The sequence below is a fragment of the Giraffa tippelskirchi genome, chromosome 2 (assembly GCF_054371585.1).
Source record: "Giraffa tippelskirchi isolate mGirTip1 chromosome 2, T2T-mGirTip1v1.2.pri, whole genome shotgun sequence".
NCBI lineage: Eukaryota > Metazoa > Chordata > Mammalia > Artiodactyla > Giraffidae > Giraffa > Giraffa tippelskirchi.
The window spans coordinates 20361299-20384240 of record NC_137276.1 but is presented as its reverse complement, the minus strand read 5'-3'; the positions used below and the strand labels follow the sequence as shown (position 1 = coordinate 20384240).

The 22942-nt window shown below is 38.1% G+C and overlaps 1 protein-coding gene across 2 annotated transcripts in view; it reads left to right on the top strand.

Moving 5' to 3' along the window:
- Positions 1-3686: 3686 nt before the first annotated feature.
- SMC3 (structural maintenance of chromosomes 3) overlaps positions 3687-22942 on the top strand; it is a 37204-nt gene continuing 17948 nt past the window's right edge. For both annotated transcript variants that reach the window (XM_081541265.1, XM_081541256.1), the window contains exons 1-13: positions 3687-3827; positions 4824-4899; positions 10528-10566; positions 12085-12152; positions 16265-16336; positions 16932-17011; positions 17277-17355; positions 18489-18606; positions 19812-19987; positions 20511-20591; positions 20816-20980; positions 21280-21401; positions 22520-22733. In XM_081541265.1, coding sequence (XP_081397391.1) covers positions 3813-3827; positions 4824-4899; positions 10528-10566; positions 12085-12152; positions 16265-16336; positions 16932-17011; positions 17277-17355; positions 18489-18606; positions 19812-19987; positions 20511-20591; positions 20816-20980; positions 21280-21401; positions 22520-22733 — 1305 coding nt within the window. In that variant the 5' untranslated portion in view covers positions 3687-3812. The remainder of the gene's footprint in view (positions 3828-4823; positions 4900-10527; positions 10567-12084; positions 12153-16264; positions 16337-16931; positions 17012-17276; positions 17356-18488; positions 18607-19811; positions 19988-20510; positions 20592-20815; positions 20981-21279; positions 21402-22519; positions 22734-22942) is intronic.

Sequence of the window (22942 nt, the reverse complement as noted above, 5' to 3'; positions counted from 1 at the left end):
CTAAAACGTTTCAGTTTGTTTGGCCTCACTGTGCATCAGGCACACGAACTTGGATTCAACAGCACTATATTCAACAACACTATTCAACAAGACAAGATCTGTACTGACACTGATAACAGGGGAGCTCAAACATGTTTCTGGGTCCTGACAGACTGGAGGTGTGCAGGGGCCAGCTGAAAAATGAAGTCCTGGTCCTTGTTTGTTTCATATGGGTTGCAATGGATCCAAAAAACTCACCGCTGTGGTCATTTCCCTGGTCCATGAATGCATAATCACAATAGATATTTTTAACAACTGACAAATCCTGTAAGGAACTAGGGTAGGGGGTCCCCTGGAGGAAAAAGAACCAGATATAGCTTTTGGACATCAGACAAGCCATTTTAGTCCTAAACCATTTTGTGACCTAAACCTGGCCACAATGCTTGCCCTTGAACAGGTCTTAGTAATAATGATCTTAAGGGAACAAAAGAACAAACTGTTAACACACAAGTGGAGTAACAATAGCAAAGACAATAAATCAGTTGTAAACCCTTAGTTCTGTTTCCACAGTAAAGATTAGCCTGAGGAACAGTTCTTGAACTGTTTTGCAAAATGTAAATCCTCCTTTCAGCACTCAGGGCTTCCCAGATGGCGCTATTCGTAAAGAATCCACCTGCCAATGCAGGAGACATAAGAGACATGGGTTCAGTCCCTGGGTTGGGAAGATCCCCTGGAGGAGGGCATGGCAATCCACTCCAGTATTCCTGCCTGAAGAATCTCCATGGACAGAGAAGCCTGGAAGGCTATAGTCCACGGTTGCAACGAGTTGAATATGACTGAAGCGACTTAGCATGCACGCATGCAAAGCACTCAACCACCAGATCAACTGGAACCTAAGGGATGATCATGTTGACTTTTCCTGACCCTCGTGACTTCAACCAACCAAAGTTTTGACTCTGCCTACCTTACCCAAATTCTATGCCGAATTCTTCCCTGCTCAAACCTCTTAATGAATATGCATCCACCACCCAAACCCCTTCATGAATATACACATACCCTCAGCTTCAGTTCAGTCACTCAGTTGTGTCCGACACTCTTTGTGACTCCATGGACTGCAGCACGCCAGGCTTCCCTGTCCATCACCAACTCCCAGAGCTTGCTCAAACTCATGCCCATCGAGTCAGTGATACCATCCTACCATCTCATCTTCTGTCATCCCCTTCTCCTCCTGCCTTCAATCTTTCCCAGCATCAGGGGCTTTTCCAATGAGTCAGTTCTTCACATAAGATGGCCAAAGTGTTGGAGTTTCAGTTTCAGCATCAGTCCTTCCAATGACTATTCAGGATTGATTTCCTTTAGGATTGATTGGTTTGATCTTGCAGTCCAGGGGACTCTCAAAAGAGTCTTCTCCAACACCACAGTTCAATTCGTCATCACTCAGTCTTCTTTATGGTCCACCTCTCACATCCACATATGACTACTGGAAAAACCATAGCTTTGACTAGATGGACTTTTGTAGGCAAATTAACGTCTCTGCTTTTTAATATACTGTCTAAATTTGCCATAGCTTTTTTTCCAAGGAGCAAGGATCTTTTAATTTCATTTTAATTAAGCAGTATTTTGGAACCCAAAAAAATAAAGTCCGTCACTGTTTCCATTGTTTCCCCATCTATTTGTCATGAAGTGATGAGACCAGACGCTATGATCTTCGTTTTTTGCATGTTGAGTTTTAAGCCAGCTTTTTCACTCTCCTCTTAACCTTTGTCAAGGGGCTCTTTATTTCCTCTTCCCTCTCTGCCAAAGGGTGGTGTCATATCTGAGGTTATTGATATTTCTCCCGGCAATATTGACTCCAACTTGTCTTTCATCCAGCCCAGCATTTCGCATGATGTACTCTGCATATAAGTTAAATAATCTGGGTGACAATATACAGTCTTGAGTACTCCTTTCCCAATTCTGAACCAGTCTGACTATGTAACCTTTCCATACTCGGGGTGGGTGGATTGAGGGGTAGGGAGAGTGTCACAGTTCTTGAGGCACTAGCCTATCGTGTTCCCTCTTTGCCTGGCAAGTAATAAAGCCACTCTTTCTTTCTCCTCCATAGCTCTGTCTCCATTTCTGTTTGGCAATGGTGCACAAAGAGACAAGATTTTGGCAACAGAGTGGGTGGCCATTTCCTTCTCCAGGGGATTTTCCCCGCCCAGGGAACCGGGGCTCCTGCATTACAAGTGGTCTCCTGCATTACAAGTGGATTCTTTACTGCTGAGCCAACAGACAGCCCTCATAATATAGTCTGGAGTCGTTAATTCTCTTATCACTGAGCAGATTATGATGCTAGTCCACTATATTGATATCAAGCTTCTCATACGTGGGAAGGAGGACCTGACAGGTATACTCTGGATACCCTCTGGAAGGGATCCAGAATCCAGTATTGTGGCATAAACATTATTTTGGGCTGAAAGTATTTGAGTTTCTGAAATCTCTTATCTGCCTCTCAAAAGAGCTCAAAATAACACACTTGCCATAAATCCTCTCCCTGGGAACACACGGGGAAGTCTGACTCATCACTGAAGTAATACTCAAAGTCACAAAAACTAGCGACTTCCATCTCTTCTCCTAAGGGCCGTTTTGACTTTCCTAAAAGTCGTATGTTTTCCCTGAAGTGCTCTTTCTCTCTCCCTTGCCCCCTTCTAATAAGTCATTTGTTTTCCCTGAAGTGTCCTTGTCCTCTTCATCTATTAAAAAGGTACATAAAGTCTTCTTCCAGCACCAAGAGGTGTTGACAGGGATGAAGTTAGTCATTTGAAATAGTTCAATGTAGAAATAATCAGCGCTAGAACTGCCCGCCGTTGCGGGACGGCTGGCGAGGACCGACCAACTTGAGTGACTGCTGCTGCTGCTGCTGCTGCGTGGCAGGTAATTTTACAGCGGCCCAGAGATCCGAATTTTTCTCCTGCGATTGATGCAGATCAGATACGCCCAGGGTTGCCACTAGCACCTCCAAGCTTTCAGGCTGTTAGGAAAAAAAGGGGAGGGAAGGGTTTTTAATCTTAACTAAATCTTTGCGTTGCAGTCGTCGAATCTGCCTAGATTTATAGCAATTGGCAGAGCAGTAACAGCTCCGGGATATTAATAACTATGACATTATTAAAATTAATTTTCTAGCGTCAAGTCCATTTGGGGCTGTCCTGAGAGTGGGGAGTCCAGAGCCAGTGGGGGCCATTCTAAACTTATACAAGAGAAAGACTAATAGAGGACAAAGGGATTCTGCACACCGAGTTCCAACCCCGGTCCTGTATTCTACAGGTTCGGGCAGTCGCGCAGCCCGCCCCAGCTCGGTATTTCCAAACAGCGCGAGACCACGGGGCCCTCAACTCGCACCGCTACTGGCGCTTGGACACCCTCTCTCAGCTTTGGCGCCGAATCTTTCTCCACCTTGTGGCCGCAACCATTGGCTGCGCGCTCGGAGGGAATACAGGTCAATCTCACGACCAAGGCTTTTCTGAATGAAGTTTCCGACTAATTCTAAGGAAAAATTCATTTAAAAATTGAGGAGTCAAACGAAATTCAGCTAACGACATCGTAGAAGGCTCTTTTGCTAAAAAGACAGAGCAGATCTGACTTTGATTCCCCCCACGCTCCGAGGGAAGCTACGAGGGTGGTTCCGTCCGAGGCGGGGACTCCGCCTCCATGGGCGCCGCCATTTTGTTCGGCTAGAGGGGTGCAAGCGGTGCTTTGGGGGGGAGGGGTCTTTCTGGCGCCTCACCTAACCCCGCGGCCGAGTTGTTGCTTCTCGCGGGGGAGCCCTTCTCCCCAGCTAAGGGCGCGGAACCATGTACATAAAGCAGGTGAGGCCTGTGCGTCCCTCCCGCCCCTCAGGGGCTCGTGGGGACCGCTCCTTTTGTCGGGGGTGTTGCTTCTTGCAGGGTGGCGCGGGGCTGGACAGGGACTGTGGGGGAGGGGTGCAGCTCGGGGCGCCCGTGGAGAATCGGGGGGCCCCTTTGCAGCCCGAGCCTCTCCGCAGGGCGCTTGTCTGAGGGAGGCGGGCTCTCGCGGAGAGAGCTGGAGGGGCTGGCGGGGCGGGCCTTTTGGAGGGAACCGGGCCCTCCCGGGTGGACGAGAAGCAGCTTGGTCCTGCGGGGCTGGCCAGCCCCCTCGCGAACCTTTTGCGTCGCGTGTGTGGAGAGAGGGTGTCCCCGGCCTCGAGACGCCTGTGGGATCCAAGCTGGGGTGTCAGCTTAGCCAGGGGCCTCGCTCCTCCCCGAGTTACCGGAGACGTGAAAGGGTCCCTCCTTCCTGCAGAATGTGTAGCGCCTCCTCATTCCGTTGTTTACTTTCTGTCAAAGTGGACTTCCCGCGCTGGAGGCCACCCCAAAAATGAGCCCATTCACACTCCTTAAGAGAAGTTTCTTGGCTGGATGTGTTGGACTCTGAGCAGTCCTGTCCTGGATGGGCGGCTCTTTTTTGGCTAGAGTGTGACTGAAAGGGGCGCCCAGGACAGCTGAGCCCCCCTGAATACTTGATAGACATTTATCTGGCCCAGTGATGGTTAGTGTTCCAGCCAGCCTTTTACGGTGTATTTGATTTTGAGCGCTCCCTAACAGGTTACTAATTATAACTTCTCCTAAACTACACTGGTAATGGTTACTGATATACGGGCAGTTTTAAGAAGATTTTTAAATCATTTTCCAAGATAAATTTTTCTTCTCTGACATGGAAATTTTTCTATTTGGCATTAAATGGAAAACCAGAAAGGGAAGGAGGGCAAAAGGAAAATATTAGCTTAGAAGTTATTTCTTTGGGGGCGTGTTATTTCTGAAAAAAATCTCTCTTCTGTTTGTTAGGTTATTATCCAGGGTTTTCGAAGTTATAGAGATCAAACAATTGTAGATCCGTTCAGTTCAAAACATAATGTTATTGGTAAGTGTTCATGGTTTACTCGATCAGTTTTATGTCTATATAGTTTAAATTTGACTATATTAGGCTTAAAGAGACAGGAATTGTCTTGAATATTACATAAATTTATATATATTTTTTCTATATGTATACTTTTCTTTTATCTGTACTGATGAAATTGCTTCCTTTTTACGTTTAAAATACTTGGATAAGACAGTCAAAGTATTCATTTTATTTGGTAGCCTTGTATGTGTATGTTTTAATAGATTTAAGTTTATAGTGAATGGCACTAAATTTAGCATTTCAGCTATTCTTGCTATGTCATTTCCTAATTTAAAAATGGTCACTATTGCCTTATTTCAAAGATGACCATTCTTTATTCACAAATTAGGTTGTTCTGAGATATTTTTTTTCCTCTTATAATGTCCAAGTACAGACCATGCAGCTTGGTGGGAAAAGCATAAACTTTGGATCATGGCAGAATGGGATTCAAATCTCAATTCTGCCATGTATTCTTCAGACTTCCTGATGCTTTAGTTTTCTCACTTGTAAAGTGGAAATAATGATACATGTTTCTTAGGGCTGTTTGGAAGATTAAATGAGAAAGCAGTTATGAGAGGATAAGGGGGCTAATGGTGATTGTCCTTCAATATAATAGTTAATATATAGATTCTACAGATGATAGTGATACAGACAGCAGGTGTTTTCTGACCATCTGCTGAGTTTTTAAAGAATAGATGAAATGAGTGCTTCTAGACACTAGAAAAGCATAGAATTGCTATCAACATAGATGTCAGCTATACAGTGTCCTAGTTGGCTTGGTCTGCCACAACAAAATATCATAGACAGATGGCTTAAACAACAGGGATTTATTTTTTCACTGCTCTGGAGAACCTTTGTTTGAACCTCTCCCTCTTGAAAGAGCAATAGTCCCACCATAAAGGCCTCACTCCTAACCTTATGTTAATAACCTCTCAAAGACCCCCTTATCTCCAAAAAGCTTCATATAGTGGGATTAGGGGGAGTGTGCACCATGGAGCCCATAGCTTGAGGTGAGGTAAGATTCATAGTCGACTAAAAAAAAATGCACGAGTTGGGAATTAAGTTTTATTTGGGGCAAAATGAGGATCACAGCCCAGGAGACAGCACCTCAGGTAACTCTGAGAGTCTGCTCCAAAGAGGCAGTGGGGGAAGGTCAGTCTATAAGATTTTGGTGTAGGGGAAGTTCAGTGCATTCAAGCCCTTTGGTTGTTATTCAGTCACTAAGTCGTGTCCGACTCTGTGACCCCATGGACTGCAGCATGCCAGCCTTCCCTGTCCTTCACCATCTCCCAGAGTTGACTCATGTCCATTGAGTTGGTGATGCGATCCAGCCATCTCATCTCTGTCACCGCCTTCTCCTGCCTTCAGTCTTTGCCGGCATCTGGGTCTTTTCTAATAAGTTGGCCATTCGCATCAGGTGTCCAAAGTATTGGAGCTTCAGCTTCAACATCAGTCCTTCCAGTGAATATTCAGGATTGATTTTCTTTAAGATTGACTGGTTTGATCTCCTTGCAGTACAAGGGACTCTCAAGAGTCTTCTCCAACACCACAGTTCAAAAGCATCAATTCTTTGGCGCTCAGCCTTTCTGGTCCAGCTCTCACATCGGTACATGACTACTGGAAAAACCATATCTTTGACTAGGCAGACCTTTGTAGGCAAAGTAATGTCTGCTTTTTAATATGCTGTCTAGGTTGGTCATAGCTTTTCTTCCAAGGAGCAAGCGTCTTTTAATTTCATGACTGCAGTCACCATCTGCAGTGATTTTTGGAGCCCCAAAAAATAAAGTCTCTCACTGTTTCCATTGTTTTCCCATCTATTTGCCATGGAAAGATGGGACTGGATGTCATGGTCATCGTTTTTTGAATGTTGAATATTAAGCCAGCTTTTTCACTCTCCTCTTTTACCTTCAGCAAGAGACTCTTAGTTCCTCTTCACTTTCTGTTATAAGGGTGGTGTCACCTGCATATCTGAGGTGATTGATACTTCTCTCAGCAATCTTGATTCCAGCTTGTGTTTCATCCAGCCCGGCATTTCGCTTGATGTATTCTGCATATATGTTAAATAAGCAAGGTGACAAAACACAGCCTTGACGCACTCCTTCCCCTATTTTGAACCAGTCCATTGTTCCATGTTGAGTTCTAACAGGTTTCTCTGGAGGCAGGTAAGGTGGTCTGGTATTCTCATCTCTTGAAGAATTTTCCACAGTTTGTTATGATCCACACAGTCAAAGGCTTTAGCGTAGTCAGTGAAGCAGAGGTGGATATTTTTCTGGAACTCTCTTGCTTTTTCTTTGATTCAGTGGATGTTGGCAATTTGATCTCTGGTTCCTCTGCCTTTTCTAAATCCAGCTTGAACATCTGGGAGTTCTCAGTTCAGGTGCTGTTGAAGCCTCCCTTGGAGAATTTTGAACATTACTTGCAAGCGCTTACTCGACACAAAGTTTTCTGCTAGTCAAGAGGAGCGGATGTCATCATGAAGGGATTTAGTTATTTTTTAGATATGAAGAGGTGCAGGGATTGGGATTGTGAAATCAGTTCCTGAAAATGTCTATCTGAAGACCTATTGCACCAGTTTCCCTGGTGGGAAAGTGCGAGTAAGCACAGAGTGCCTGACTCTCTACCCTGAATTCGGCTCAGGGGGTGTTGAAGGTCAGCAGCTGCAGAAGCACAGGGTTCAATCTCTGCAGAGGCAAATGCCCTTGTTGTTCTGTCGCTGGCAAATGCTTTTGGCAAGTGCCAGTTTAGTTGACAATACAGAAATAAGGGTGAACAGTGAATAATAATGTTCCCAGAGAAACTTTTGAGAATCATATTTTATTTTGAAATAAATAATAAAATTTGAAAATTGAGGGCAAGAAAAAGCCTACCCTTGAAACATCAGTTGCAGCTTTGTAGTTGGTAATAAAAACATACTTGTCCTTCTGCCTTAACCTACTGAAAAATCATTAATTGGTGTACTATAAGAATAGATTGATTGTACTAGAGTTTTGCTTACATTTTGATTATAAGTGTCTTCTGGTTTTCATCAATCAGAAAATCTTTAGAAATGGACAAAAGTGAATAATTACCAGATTTAGATTATTTCCTTCACTTATAAATTAAAAGTGGTTAAATATCTTAATATCAGTTTTATACAGTTATAGTTTTTCCTTGGTATCTTGGATGCATAACTAAAACTTGTTATCAAATCTTAGTCTTTTTGCATATAACCTAAGCATATCCCTAGATTACTTGTAATACAATGTAAATACTATGTAAATAGCTGTAAATACAATGTACATCATGTGTAAATAGTTGCCAGCTTGTGGCAAATTCTGGTTTGTTTTTGGAACTTTCTGAAAACCCCCAGTCTGGTTGATTAAATCCTTGGGTTTGGAACCCAGGGATTTGTGATTTGGAGGACTGACTGTAATTTTATAAATGAACTGTAAGATGATGGCCATCATTACCTGGAATGATTAAATTATATCTGTAGGGCCTCTTAATCAGGTAGCTATTTTACTACTTTGGTTGCAACAATTAGGATTGTTAATAGTCACAGTTACAAAGGAAATTATCTAAATGTTCTTTCATTTAACTGAAAAAAAACCACATGATATTGTTTAATGTATTTTAAAAACAAGTCCCTTAATCATGTAAGAAAGACTATAAGTAATATACACTGAGATTGATCCTAAACATATCTTTTGAAAGCATACCACTTTGTTTAATAACTTTTGACCCTTAGAAAAATAGTGATTTGAAGGCAGGGAGATACCTCATGTGCTGATACTTGTTTGATGTTTAAATGTAAGAGCCATAAACCTTTTTAAGGTTATCTTTTTTCCTATTCTTCTCACAAAAGAAATATACATGACTTTGTAGAACATAAAGAGCATAGAAGCTAAAAGGAAAAAAAAATAAAACTGTAGTTCCTCTCCCCAGAGATAGCTATTCTTACTGTTAACGATCTATACTTGTGTTAGTCCTGCTTTCCTGGAAAACAGAGCCCCAGGCCTGCTTAGCTGCTAAGGCCTTAATGGGAGAGTGCAGTTTGAGGGCAAGAGTGAGGGGAGAAGTGGTCATGCCTTTACAAAGAAGATGTATCTGGTTTGTGGTTGCACTGGATAACTTCCAGGCAGATTTTGTGAAGCCATCTTACACAGTCACAGTATAGTTGTCAACGTCAGTAAATTTAGCATCAATACAGTAATCTTTTATTTTTATTTTCTAGTTATGTTGACTAACCCAGAAATGTTCTTTATAGCATTTCCCCCCCTCTCCATTTAATTTTAGGATCAGGCATTGTATTTAGTTGTCATGTCTCTTTATTCTCATTTAATCTGGGTCATTTCCACAGCATTTGTCTTTTACAGTGTTAGTTTTGAGAAATATTATGTAAATGATGTGTCCTTTTCAGGGTATTCCATGTGGAGGCACATGTTATCCATCTGCTTCTTATTGATGATGATACTTTTGATCAGTAAAGGTTGTGTCATTTTTCCAGTATAGTTAGTGTTTTTTCCTTTGCAACTGATAAATAATGTGGAGAGATTTTGGGACCATGCAAATACTGTGTTCCTTATCAAAATTCCCCCTTAGATTTAGTATTCATCAATAATTCTTGCTTTTATTCTGGTAGTTACAGGATGATGTTCTATTTCCATCACTCCTTTCACATTTACCCTTTGTTATTCTGCTGTAATCAAGCATCCTTTCTTAGCTGTTTATTTATTTATCTTTTTATTTTCAGTATGGACTCACGAATTATTCTCCAGTTCCACCCATGCCCTAATTTACAATTCATCTAATTATTTTGGTGCTCAAATTGTCCTAGATTTCCCTAGTAGAAGCCCCCTTCAAGTTGGCCTGTGTCTGTTATATGCCTTTTGTTTTTTTAAAGCACTTCATTACTTTCTGATCTCTTTAGAATTTATTTTGTATTAAAGATAATGACTTTGGGGCTAATTTGTTCAGGATATTGGTCAAGATTGAGAGAGAGTGACATAGTTATTCATGACTCCTAACAATGAAAATTCTGCTGAACAGAAAAGTTCAAATGAATTCATTATATATGATGCATTTGATTTTCTTTTATGTATAGAATTGCTTATTTCTGAATTCAGGTAGTAAAACAAGTGCCTTATAGTTGTCTGTGTTTTTGTGATTCTGAGAGACTACTTGATGTATAGGGCTGGTCAGAAAACTGTTTAACATGGAAATGGTTTGAGAATTTAATGACTGTTTAAGTATTTTAAAATTTTAGCATGTGAATTTTTAAATTGTTAGAAGTATTATATACAATTAAAATAGAATTACATGTCCATTGTAATGATTATAAATTATGAAGACCAAGTAGTATGTTTAGTTATTCCTGTTAATTTTAAACTATTGAGAAAGCAAAAAAGTAAACAATGAAATAAATTTCTTTAAGAAGAAAACTGAAGACTATACAGAAACTGTACTCATTTGGTAATTAAAGCTGTTTTGTTATTTGCTGTTCACTGTTCGGTTGTGTTTAAGTTTTAAGATGTTTTGTTAGAAAATAGGATTTTATATCTTTGAATACTTTCAGTATAAAATTTTACTGTTTTTTATACAAAATAACATATACTTTTTGAAATTTTATAGTGGGCAGAAATGGATCTGGAAAAAGTAACTTTTTTTATGGTAGGTATTGTATTTGAATTCTAAATATAATAAGACCTAGGTATCTTAAGGTAGTTTATCTGAGGTTATGTCTGCATGAAACAGAAGAAATACTTCTTCAAACACGATTGCAATTTAATGTAGAGGGCTTAGAGTGTAAGAATCTGAGCTCTATGCTAGTGTCTAATTAGCCATGTGAGATTATGCAGAACAACTTCTCAAAGTAGTCTTTCACTTTAAAAACAGGTATTTACCCTGTCGACCTTAGATAAGTTGTGAGAATCAAATGAGATTATATGTATAGGAGTGCTTTCTAAACTTCAGTGCCATATATAAATGTTGTAAATGCAGAGAGAGAGAGAAAGAATATAAGTGCGGTAGAATAGTTAATATTGTTATGGGAAATAGCTTATCTGTTTCATCTAAATCAATTATTTTAATAAAAGATGGAGGAGTATAAAAAACTGTATAGACTCAACAAAGACAGTTGTCAGAAGGTAGTAAATAGAGCTTTGAAAACTATCTCTAAAGATAAAATGCATTTAAGAATAGTAATGCCTGTGTTAAATTCTTTGGGGAGAAAAAATATTTTTAACAGATTTGGACTATATAAGGAGTAGGTTGAAAAATTTTTGAACATCTTAGTTGAGTGGTGGTTGAGGAAAAGGGAGCATTAGTAATAGCAGAGGTTCTGTCCCTTCTCTGCTCACAGCTCTAAAGGGCACTCTGTATCCCATCAGTAGTTGTAATTTGGGGATGGTGAGAAGAGTAGGATTGGAGTGGAAGTATTTCATAATCTCTGGGAGTTTGAATCTGTCCCCTCCAAGGTGATTATAAAAGAAAACCAACCCCCACCATCACCCCCAGCATACACATTCATATACACACACTCACTCTTTTAGAGTGTCAAAAGTCTCTCAGATGGACTGGGAATTCAACAGTTGAGTAAAGAGTTCCATTTCTAGGAGAGGGTGGTCCAGTTAGGCATTCTGTGGAAGTGGCATGAATGACACCTTCTTATTTATAGAAGACAAAGGGCAGGTAAGTGCTGCAGCAGAGAGTAGAACTCTGAGGCATTTCCCAGTATTTCCTACTTAGTTCTGTTTCTTTTGACAAAGTATCCAATTAAGGATATTATAGGAATATATCCTATTTTGTTAAATATTTTAATTTATATCATTTATATTTAGTGGATAAAAGCAAATAAAGCATGAAACCTGAACATGTGTACTTTGATCAATCAAGAGTTACACCTTAGTTCTACTTGTCTTTTTGTGTATTTCAGTGTTTTCTTTTTATTTTCTTACCTTAAATGTTTCAGTGAAAGCTTGTTAATATTTTTCTAATATCATTTCGTAGCTGATTAGTCTGTACAGGCAATTTTTCTGCATTCCTTTTGTCTATATGAAACAGTTAATCTACTTTATCTGTATTGTTCATTACCTGATAGATACACTGTGTTCTCTGAAGGTATGGGAGATTATAACTAAAGCATAAATCTTTTTTAGATTGTATTAATAGTTGTTTTTATGTTTCTAGCAATTCAGTTTGTTCTCAGTGATGAGTTTAGTCATCTTCGTCCGGAACAGCGATTGGCTTTGTTACATGTGAGTGAGACTGCTTTAAAACATTACCGGTTTTAAGTACTTCTAAAAATACATAGTCAGTTCTGCTAAACAAAATTATTTTTTCAAGTTTCAGATCTTTTTGAATATGACATAATATGTTCCTTATGTATATTATTCTGCTATGAAATATAGCATACTATATTAATGCAGGATAAAGGCTTAATTTTTATATAATGGTTAAAAAAATTGTAGGAGTTCCCTATGGATGGATATATCCTCCATATAAATATAAATTCTTTATTTAAAGAAGATGGATATATCTTCCATATAAATGTAAATTCTTTATACTTTAAATAAAGAATCTGGAATCTGGTTTGCTGAGAAAAAAGTTAGGTCAGGGATTAGAAACTTTGAGACTCAGAATCAGAAGTTAATATGGAGCCACAGAAAAGCAACCATTACAAACTTAACCACATAAAATTATTTTTAGCCATATTTGTACTTAAATGGTAACATTATTTTCCAATAAGAAAGTATGTTTATAGTAATGAAAATTGTTTAAATGTTTTCATTAAATTATAAATAATAAATACTTTTAGGGTAAGAAAGTATGAAAGTCTATGATAAAATGATGTACCTCATCTGTCTTATTTAAATATGGCTTATAATTACTTTTAAGACTAGAAAGCAAGATTCTTCAATGTAATCTACACAGTATCTCTCAGACTTAAAGTTCTTTTTATAACCGTTATCCCCCGCCCCCCACCACCCCTGCCCACTCTTTTTTTTTTCCGGTGTGCCGTGTGGCTTGCGGAATCTTAATTGCTCAACCAGGTGTTGAACCAAGGCCACGGTAGTGAAAGCACTAAGTCCTAACCACTGGACTGGCAAGGAATTCCTTCCTCCCACTCTTAAATTTTAATTTTTTTTTTAATATGAATTTTTAGTGTAGTAATCAGGATTGATTCCCTATAAGAAAATCTCTGTTTAGGTTTCTCAGATTAGCATTAAAAGAATAATTTCTTTAGGTGTTATTCTTGATTGTATTGAACTACTTCATAACAGTTTTCACAATATAGAAATTATCTGGGCTTGGTAAGTAGCTGGGTCACACACAAATTAATCGAAATGTGACGTGTTAAATGTGTATGTTTTCATAGCAGATTTAAAACTGTATAGAATATCTCAAGTGTTTAAAAGACAGTTTCAGTAATTATATGCTTTGTTAGGGTTCCTTTCTGACATTAAGATGAATCTATAAGAGAAAAGGCTCAAAGTGTTTTATATATTAGCAAATAGGTAAAATTGGGTAGCTATGGGGTCTTGTGCTCAAATGAAGTGGTATGTAGAACAAAACCTATGTACATCTAACTTTGACATCTTTTGCATAGTTTTCATTTTTTAAATTCAGAGTCAAAGTCTATTTGGGGGAGAAAAAAAAAAAGCTTTGTGGTTGAGTATTGTTATCCTAATCCAGTGTCTGCTGCTTTGGCAAGAGGATTTTCTCAGTACAGTTCAGTCACTCAGTCGTGTCCAACTCTTTGCAAGCCCATGGAGTGTAGCACGCCAGACTTCCCTGTCCATCACCAACTCCCGGAACTTGCTCAAACGCAAGTCCATCAAGATGGTGATGCCATCCAACCATCTCATCCTCTGTCGTCTCCTTCTCCTGCCTTCAGTCTTGCTCAGCATCAGGGTCTTTTCTAAAGAGTCAGTTCTTCACATCAGGTGTCCAAAGTACTGGCGCTTCAGCTTCAGTATCACTCCTTCCAGTGAATATTCAGTACTGATTTCCTTTAGGATTGACTGGTTTGATATCCTTGCAGTCCAAGGAACTCTTGAGAGTCTTCTCCAACCCCACAGTTCAAAAGCATCAATTCTTCAGCGGTCAGCTTTCCTGATAGTCCAACTCTCACATCCATACATGACTACTGGAAAAACCATAGCTTTGACTAGGTAGACCTTTGTTAGCAAAGTTTTATCTCTGCTTTTTAATATGCTGTCTAGGTTGGTCATAGCTTTTCTTCCAAGGAGCAAGTGTCTTTTAATTTCATGGCTGCAGTCACCATCTGCAGTGATTTTGGAGCCCAAGAAAATAAAGTCTGTCACTGTTTCCATTGTTTTCCCATCTATTTGCCATGAAGTGATGGGACCAGATGCCATGATCTTCGTTTTTTGAATGTTGAGTTTTAAGCCAAATTTTTCACTCTCTTTCACTTTCATCAAGAGGCTCTTTAGTTCCTCTTCACTTTCTGCCATAAGAGTGGTGTCATCTGCATATCTGAAGTTATTGATATTTCTCCCGGCAATCTTGATTCCAGCTTGTGCTTCATCCAGTCCGGCATTACACATGATGTACTCTGCACATAAGCTAAATAAGCATGGTGACAATATACAGCCTTGACTTACTCCTTTCCCGATTTGGAACCGGTCTGTTGTTCCATGTCCGGTTCTAACTGTTGCTTCTTGACCTGCATACAGATTACTTAGGAGGCAGGTAAGGTGGTCTGGTATTCCCATCACTTTAAGAATTTTCCACAGTTTGCTGTGATCCACACAGTCAAAGGCTTTGATGTAATGAATAAAGCAGAAGTTGATGTTTTTCTGGAGTTTCTTGCTTTTTCAGTGATCCAGTGGATGTTGGCAATATGATCTCTGATTCCTCTGCCTTTTCTAAATGCAGCTTGAACATCTGGAAGTTCATGGTTCACATACTGTTGAAGCCTTGCTTGGAGAATTTTGAGCATTACTTTGCTAGTGTGTGAGATGAGTGCAGTTGTGCAGTAGTTTGAATATTTGTTGGCATTGCCTTTCTTTGGAATTGGAATGAAAACTGACCTTTTCCAGTCCTGTGGCCACTGCTGAGTTTTCCACATTTGCTGGCATATCCAGTGCAGCACTTTCACAGCATCATCTTTTAGGATTTGATTAGCTCAGCTGGAATTCTATCACCTCCACTAGCTTTGTTCATAGTGAATGTTTCCTAAGGCCCACTTGAGTTCGCGCTCCAGGATGTCTGGCTGTAGGTGAGTGATCACACCATCGTGGTTATCTGGATCATGAAAGTCTTTTTTGTATAGTTCTTTTTTGTATTCTTGCCACCTCTTATATCTTCTGCTTCTGTTAGGTCCATACCGTTTCTGTCCTTTATTGTGCCCATCTTTGCATGAAAAGTTCCCTTGGTATCTCTAATTTTCCTGAAGCGATCTCTAGTCTTTCCCATTCTATTGTTTTCCTCTATTTCTTTGCATTGATCACTTAGGAAGACTTTCTTATCTCTCCTTGCTATTCTTTAGAACTCTGCATTCAAATGGGTAATCTTTCCTTTTCTACTTTGTCTTTCACTTCTCTTCTTTTCTCAGCTATTTGTAAGGCAGACAACTGTTTTGCCTTTTTTGCATTTCTTCTTGGGGATGGTCTTGATCACTGCCTCCTGTACAATGTCATGAACCTCCATCCATAGTTGTTAAGGCACTCTGTCTATCAGATCTAATCCCTTGAATCTATTTGTCTCTTCCACTGTATAATTGTAAGGTGTTTGATTTAGGTCAGACATGAATGGTCTGGTGGTTTTCCTTACTTGCGTCAATTTAAGTTTGAATTTTCAATAAGGACTTCATGAACTGAGCCACAGTCTGCTCCCGGTCATGTTTTTGCTGACTGTATAGAGCTTCTCCATCTTCCGTTGCAAAAAATGTAATCCATCTGATTTCTGTATTGACCATCTAGTGATGTCCATGTGTAGAGTCTTCTCTTGTGTTGTTGGAAGAGGGTGTTTGCTATGACCAGTGTGTTCTCTTGGCAAAACTCTGTTAGCCTTTGCGCAGCTTCATTTTGTACTCCCAAGGCCAAACTTGTCTGTTATTTCAGGTATCTCTTGACTTCCTACTTTTGCATTCCAGTCCCCTGTAATGAAAAGGACATCTTTTTTGGGTTTTAGTTCTAGAAGGTCTTGTAGGTCTTCATAGAATCATATAACTTCAGCTTCTTTGGCATTAGTGGTTGGGGCATAGACTGGGTTGCTGTGATATTCTAGTCTGACAGAAATTTTCCTCCACTGAGTTGGGCTTGTTACCTGCACTAAACTTTAGAAGTATTTAAGGAATATGAAAATACCGCTTAAATGACAGTAACTTTTTCTTGTGTTTTAGGAGGGTACTGGTCCTCGTGTTATTTCTGCTTTTGTGGAGATTATTTTTGACAATTCAGACAACCGGTTACCGGTGAGTAACCGTTTTTTTCGTTTCATTAATAATGTTGAGAATTTTACTGATGCAGCTGACTTTTTTCATGCTTTGAGACTTTTATTTATAGCTGTACTTAGGCTTTTATGATCTGTGTGTATTAGTCACTCAGTCGTGTCCAACTCTTTGTGAGTCCCTTGACTGTAGTCCTCCAGGCTCCTCTGTCATGGAATTCTCTAGGCAAGAATATTGGAGTGGTTGCCATGCCCTTCTCCAGGGGATCTTTCCAACACAGGGATTGAACCCAGCTTTCCCGCATTGCAGGCAGATTCTTTACTGTTTTAGCTACCCAGGAAAGCTTTTATGATTTAGTTTATACTAAAATAGCTATAGCTTACATACTAATTTTATCTTAAAGTTTTGAATATTCTGGTAAATAAGTGGGAATGTGCAAGCTGTTGTAAAAAAAGGTCTTTGTTGTAGAATTGAGTATTCATAGCATATCTTCAGTGAGATAATTGAAGTTTCAAAATAATTGCTATGGTGAGGGACTCTAAAATGACCCTATTAACTGCAATGTTTCCAAAACATTTACTGTTAGATTTATGTTTGAGCTTTTATGTTTTTTTGTTAGATCGACAAAGAGGAAGTTTCACTTCGAAGAGTTATCGGTGCCAAAAAGGATCAGTATTTCTTAGACAAGAAAATGGTCACGTAAGCATTTTTATGCTTATGATTTTTACACAAGAATAAAAAGTATTTTACTTGGCTCATATATGAGGTACTTTTGCCTCGTGTTCAGCAAATCATTATTTAGAGCTCATGCATAAGAATTAGAAGATTCCCTGAGGCTGATATAAAAGATAATTTAATGACTGTTCTATACTTCTTCATGCTCCTTAACTCAAGGGTTAGTGTACTCTTTGCTTATTGTTAGATTGTTATATATTTGAAAAAATTTTTAATTGTTTATCAACAGGAAAAATGATGTGATGAATCTCCTTGAAAGTGCTGGTTTTTCTCGAAGCAATCCTTATTATATTGTTAAACAAGGAAAGGTAAAAAATGTGTATCTTTTTAAATGGAATTTGTTTTCTGATTATATTCATTGAATGATGAATTTGATTTTATTCTAGTGGTTAAATTTGGGTGAAAATGGACCTCCCTGTCTTCTGTTTTCATTGATTTATTTTGCACTCAACTTGGTATTAATAGTACCTTTTTTGTGGCCATAAAGTGCAAAATAGATCCATTGCATAGTGGGGTAAAAGTGCAGAATTATTTAAGTGGATCATGTTTTCTTAGTGATGTGAAGATATTTTTGGTTTGTAGAAGTTAAGAGTATTGCAGAAAATTTATAAAAGTAACATTTGAAAAGAGTTACTTTCTGAAGTTAATACTCTCTGTTAGTATAACACACTAGAAAGCTTACATTACCAGAAATCTGCCATAATGCTACATATTATTTTCCCTTAATCAAATTGTATTTTTTACAATTTTGGGGAGTTATATACTTAAGCTGATTGTTCTATTTCCTCATATATTTTAACTATATATATCTAAAATAATTTATTTTTCTTAGAACATACCCTGAAGTGTCCTAATAGTTTTCTGTTGTGCTATTTTGGACTAGGTGAGAATCCTTTTAAAATGTCCACTTCTTATTTCATGTTGCAGGTGTTTTTAGCTATGTGTTGGAAAGTTAGCATTCAGAAAAAAGGATTAGGAAGAATACGTGTTTCACTTTTAAGAGCAAGATTCTTGAAAAGACTGTCTTTATAAGAAATTTCTTTAAAAGGAGGCCGATTTGAAAGCAATTATCTGAAACTTCCTGCATGCCTGCAGTATAGGTCCCTTTATATTATTTCAATTTCCGCTCATAGGTCATTTCCTAGAAGCCATCTATGTTGTCTGCCTCTTTTATAAGAGCACTGCTGTCACCCTAACTCTTTATGCTATAATTTCTTATTTTGTTTTGTTTTTCCTCATGGCACTTACAGTGTAATGGTATGTATACTTCCTGGTTTTTTTCCCACTAGAATGTAGGTTTCTTGAGGGTAAGATCTTTTCTGTTCATTGCTGTTCTCCCACGTGAACTCATACTTAAAACTTGGCATGTGAATACCTTTCAAGGTAGAGTTCTTAAAGAGCAGTCTAGCTATGTAAATAATTATTTTTCTAAAATTTTTAGATTAACCAGATGGCAACAGCACCAGATTCTCAGAGACTAAAACTATTAAGAGAAGTAGCTGGTACGAGAGTGTATGATGAACGAAAAGAAGAAAGCATATCTTTAATGAAGGAAACAGGTAAAATAAATGTTATTCTGCCTTATTTCTTCTATTCTGTGAATTGCTTTTTTATTGGGTTATGATGCTTGAGAGAAGTTGTCTATTCGCAAGAGTATATTGTGTAATAATTTGCCTGTAGACGGATTGGAAAGAAAATTAGTGTTAGGCAGTTTATGGTTTGACAATTCTAACAATTTGTCTCTTTGAATAAAGAATTGTTACTGTGCGATAATAGTGCCATTCTAGGTCAGCTGCTTTGTGCCTTTAAAGTCTTTCTCATTATTAGTGAGGATAACACATTTGGATGTATTCTTCAGGGGAAAAAAATGCTGAAATATCAGTTGGCAGTGAAGTGAAGTCGCTCAGTCGTGTCCGACGCTTTGCGACCCCATGGGCTGTAGCCTACCGGGCTCCTCCGTCCATGGGATTTTCCAGGCAAGAGTACTGGAGTGGGTTGCCATTTCCTTCTCCAGAGGATCTTCCTGACGCAGGGATCGAACCCGGGTCTCCCGCATTGCAGGCAGATGCTTTACCGTTACCGTCAGAGCCACAAGTTGGTATTAGGTTCTAATTTATTCAGAAGCGAGAAAATGTAAAACTAAACTTTGAACTTAGACTCTTACTGAGTACGTTCCTTATGGAAACTCAACTTTGCCTTTCAAGTGCTGTGCCCTGTCATGGCTTAGAGTCAGAGAACCTTAAGTTCAAAATCTAAATAATAGTTACCTGATACTGAGACTTTAGACTTGACCTCTCTGGTCCAAAGCTTTCCCATCTGTGAAGTCCTTTTTTATAGTTTGTAGTGGTGAGTAGAGGAGCAAAGTAGCACCATGATTGGAATATAGCAAGTATTCGGTATATGGCAGCTATATAGATAATGCTGTTATAAGAATTGAGAATCAGTGACACCAGTGCTATTAAGTAGGGTTTTGTTTTGTTTTTTCTAATGTCATGGGAGGCACATTAACTTTTAAAGGGAGCTTAAACAGAGGCCTAGACCACGTGTAACACAAGAATAAGTGATACCATGTGTAAGTTCATTATCTCATACTTTCCATAATAAAGCATTTAATTGCCATTTAGTATCTTAGATTTGGTTACCACCTAATATCAAAGAAATAATGCTCAAGTGCTTAAGATTAAGTTTAACACAGCATATTTGAGAATTGATATTACATAAAAATTTTATTCACCTCCGTCACTCTTCTCCCATTTTTTTTAAGAGGGAAAACGGGAAAAAATCAATGAGTTGTTAAAATACATTGAAGAGAGATTACATACCTTAGAGGAAGAAAAGGAAGAACTAGCTCAGTATCAAAAGTGGGATAAGATGAGACGAGCCCTGGAATATACCATTTACAATCAGGAACTTAACGAGACTCGTGCTAAACTTGATGAGGTAAAATACTTACCTTTGCCACTTGTTTAATTTTATTTTTATGAATATATTAAACTCATACTATATTTATATTTTTCAATGATTTTTAAATATAGACCTCAAAATTTTAAAACTTCTTAGTGAATTCATTACTCAGCAAATTTACTCTTTGAGTTTACTCCGAGGAAAATGACTCACGTGGTCCTTGCGTAGTTGTATCTGAAATATAATTAGGTGGTGGTGTCAGGCAGACCAGGATGAGAAGAAAACAACTTTTAGGGTTTCACGAATTTCTTTCTTGGCTTTTTAAGGTGTATTTTGTAATTAGTATTGTGGACATTTTGTACAAGAATTTGTTATAGGTAATGCTGAAAAATGAAAACTACAGGCATTTTCTATTTAAAACCACTACAGTTATTTATGGGAAAAAAAATTTTAAGTAAATGCTTGTTTTAGCAGATATTTTAAAGATTTTTGCTAGATGTTATAAAATATTGAACAAATCCAAAATAGGTTAGAAATCATAGCTTGGCTTTTTTTCCAGCTTTCTGCTAAGCGAGAGACAAGTGGAGAAAAATCCAGACAATTAAGAGATGCTCAGCAGGATGCAAGAGATAAAATGGAGGTAAGGTTATAAACTAGGCTCAGGTTACCTTGTAAGTTAAACTTTCTGTACTAGAATTATGGAATGGTAACTTCAAGTAGGGGTGTCACTGGGATTGAGTATTGGAAAGAGAGTAGTACTGAAAGTTTAAATGAGAGAAAAAGAAGAGACAAACCAATGGTGTCTGATCTTGCTTTTGTATTTCTAGTTGCCTAACTTGTTTCTATTTAATACTTTTTGAATAGGATATTGAGCGCCAAGTTAGAGAACTGAAAACAAAAATTTCAGCTATGAAAGAAGAAAAGGAACAGCTCAGTGCTGAAAGACAAGAACAAATTAAGCAGAGAACTAAATTGGAGCTTAAAGCCAAGGATTTACAAGATGAATTGGCAGGCAATAGTGAACAGAGGGTAAGTTAAAATGCTCAAAATGAAAGACATAAGTGTTCAGGTGAGTGGGAACTGCAGAGGACAGTCCTTTCTGTGACGGGTGCATGCTGGAATTTTTGTAAAAAATTTGGCACATTCAAATAATTTGCATTCAAGTTGCAACTGAGTACTATCAGTTACTTACATTTAAAAATTAGTTTTATGTTGCAGGATCAGTTTTCTCATGAATTCTTTTCATGAGAAAATACTTTATGCTAGACTTATAAATAAGAAAAGTTTTTAAACAGATTGCATTTTTACTTATCTTGCTTTATTTACAGAAACGCTTATTAAAAGAAAGGCAGAAGCTGCTTGAAAAAATAGAAGAAAAGCAGAAAGAACTGGCAGAAACAGAACCTAAATTCAACAGTGTAAAAGAGAAAGAAGAGCGAGGAATTGCTAGGTCTGGGACTTTTTTCTCCAATTCTAATTTTCTACATGGTTCCTCTATAGAACCTTATTATATAAAGAATTACAGATTAGAAAATTAGTAATTAAGGGCAAAAAGTTAAATGCCCATTTCAAAGTAACAGCCAATACTGTGGGCCAGTATTAGTGTATGCATATTGCCTGTTTAGAAGCCCTAGGAGATCCACAGTATCCTCACTGTAAGTTTGACAAATTTAAGGCTCTGGGAAGTTTATTAACTTGCCCATAATAATACAGCTAAATTTTGGACTTTTAAAAACACGAAAGATGATTGTTCTTTTTTTTACCCAAATTGTATCCTGCTGTGTGTTCATTCTGCCACCTTCTTTTCATACTTGATGTCTTTTAACATTTAGACATTTTAGTTTCTGTCTATAGATTGGACTTGCCAGTGTTTGCTGACTTCACAATTTAGTACATTATCGTGTTTTTATGCCTCATATGTTCATTTTAGTGAATTTCCTGTTTATATCCTTTGTCCACTTTTTCCCTGATTTTTTTTTCTTACTGTTTGATAGCATTGTTTTATATTATCTGGGGATTAATATTTGTCCTATATGTTGTATGTGTTTTCTCTTGCCTTTTAACTTATAAAATGTCTTTCATTGTAAGGTGTTGAAAATGTTTAAATAGTTAAATATGGTTGGAGCATTTTTGAAAATCCCTGAGGTAGGGTGCTAGATTTGTCTAGGTTTACTGATTAACCCAGACCAGGAAGGACCTTAGATCCTTAAAGGATGGGCTGTTTTACCTGAATTTCACTGTAATTTTGAAGTTAAATTAATGTTATATAGAGCTAGTCCTAGAAGCACTATTAGATAACAGTTGCTTTTTATACTTAATTCCTTTTTTTTTTTCCCTTTTTCCCATGTGGCTTGTGGGGTCTCAGTTCCCTAACTATCAAACCCAGGCCCTCGGCAGTGAGAGCACAGAGTCCTAATCGCTGGACCACCAGGGGATTCCCCTTCTTTCCTTCTTGTATGGAATTACAAAAATGGTTATTGTCTGTCTGTACTCTTGAAGTATTGATTGCAATTAAACTTGGTTATTTCTTGTTCTCCTTTTCAATCCATTCTCTTCTATCTTGCGTAGATTGGCTCAAGCTACCCAGGAAAGAACGGACCTTTATGCAAAGCAGGGTCGAGGAAGCCAGTTTACATCAAAAGAAGAAAGGGATAAATGGATTAAAAAGGAACTCAAGTCTTTAGATCAAGCTATTAATGACAAGAAAAGACAGATTGCTGCCATACATAAGGATTTGGAGGACACTGAGGCAAATAAAGAGAAAAATCTGGAGCAGTATAATGTAAGAACTTTTATAGCTGCTTTGTGAAATCTTTAGTGTGAACATGTGCAGGTTTATCTGTTTCTTTAAGTTTTATTTGTAAATAGTTTATCATAAAATACACAAGACAGATGCTTAATTAGATAAGACCAGCACAGTTTAATATTATACATACGGTAGTTCTTTTTTTAAAGATTTTTTGCCATGTCAGTGAGTATCCATATAGATTA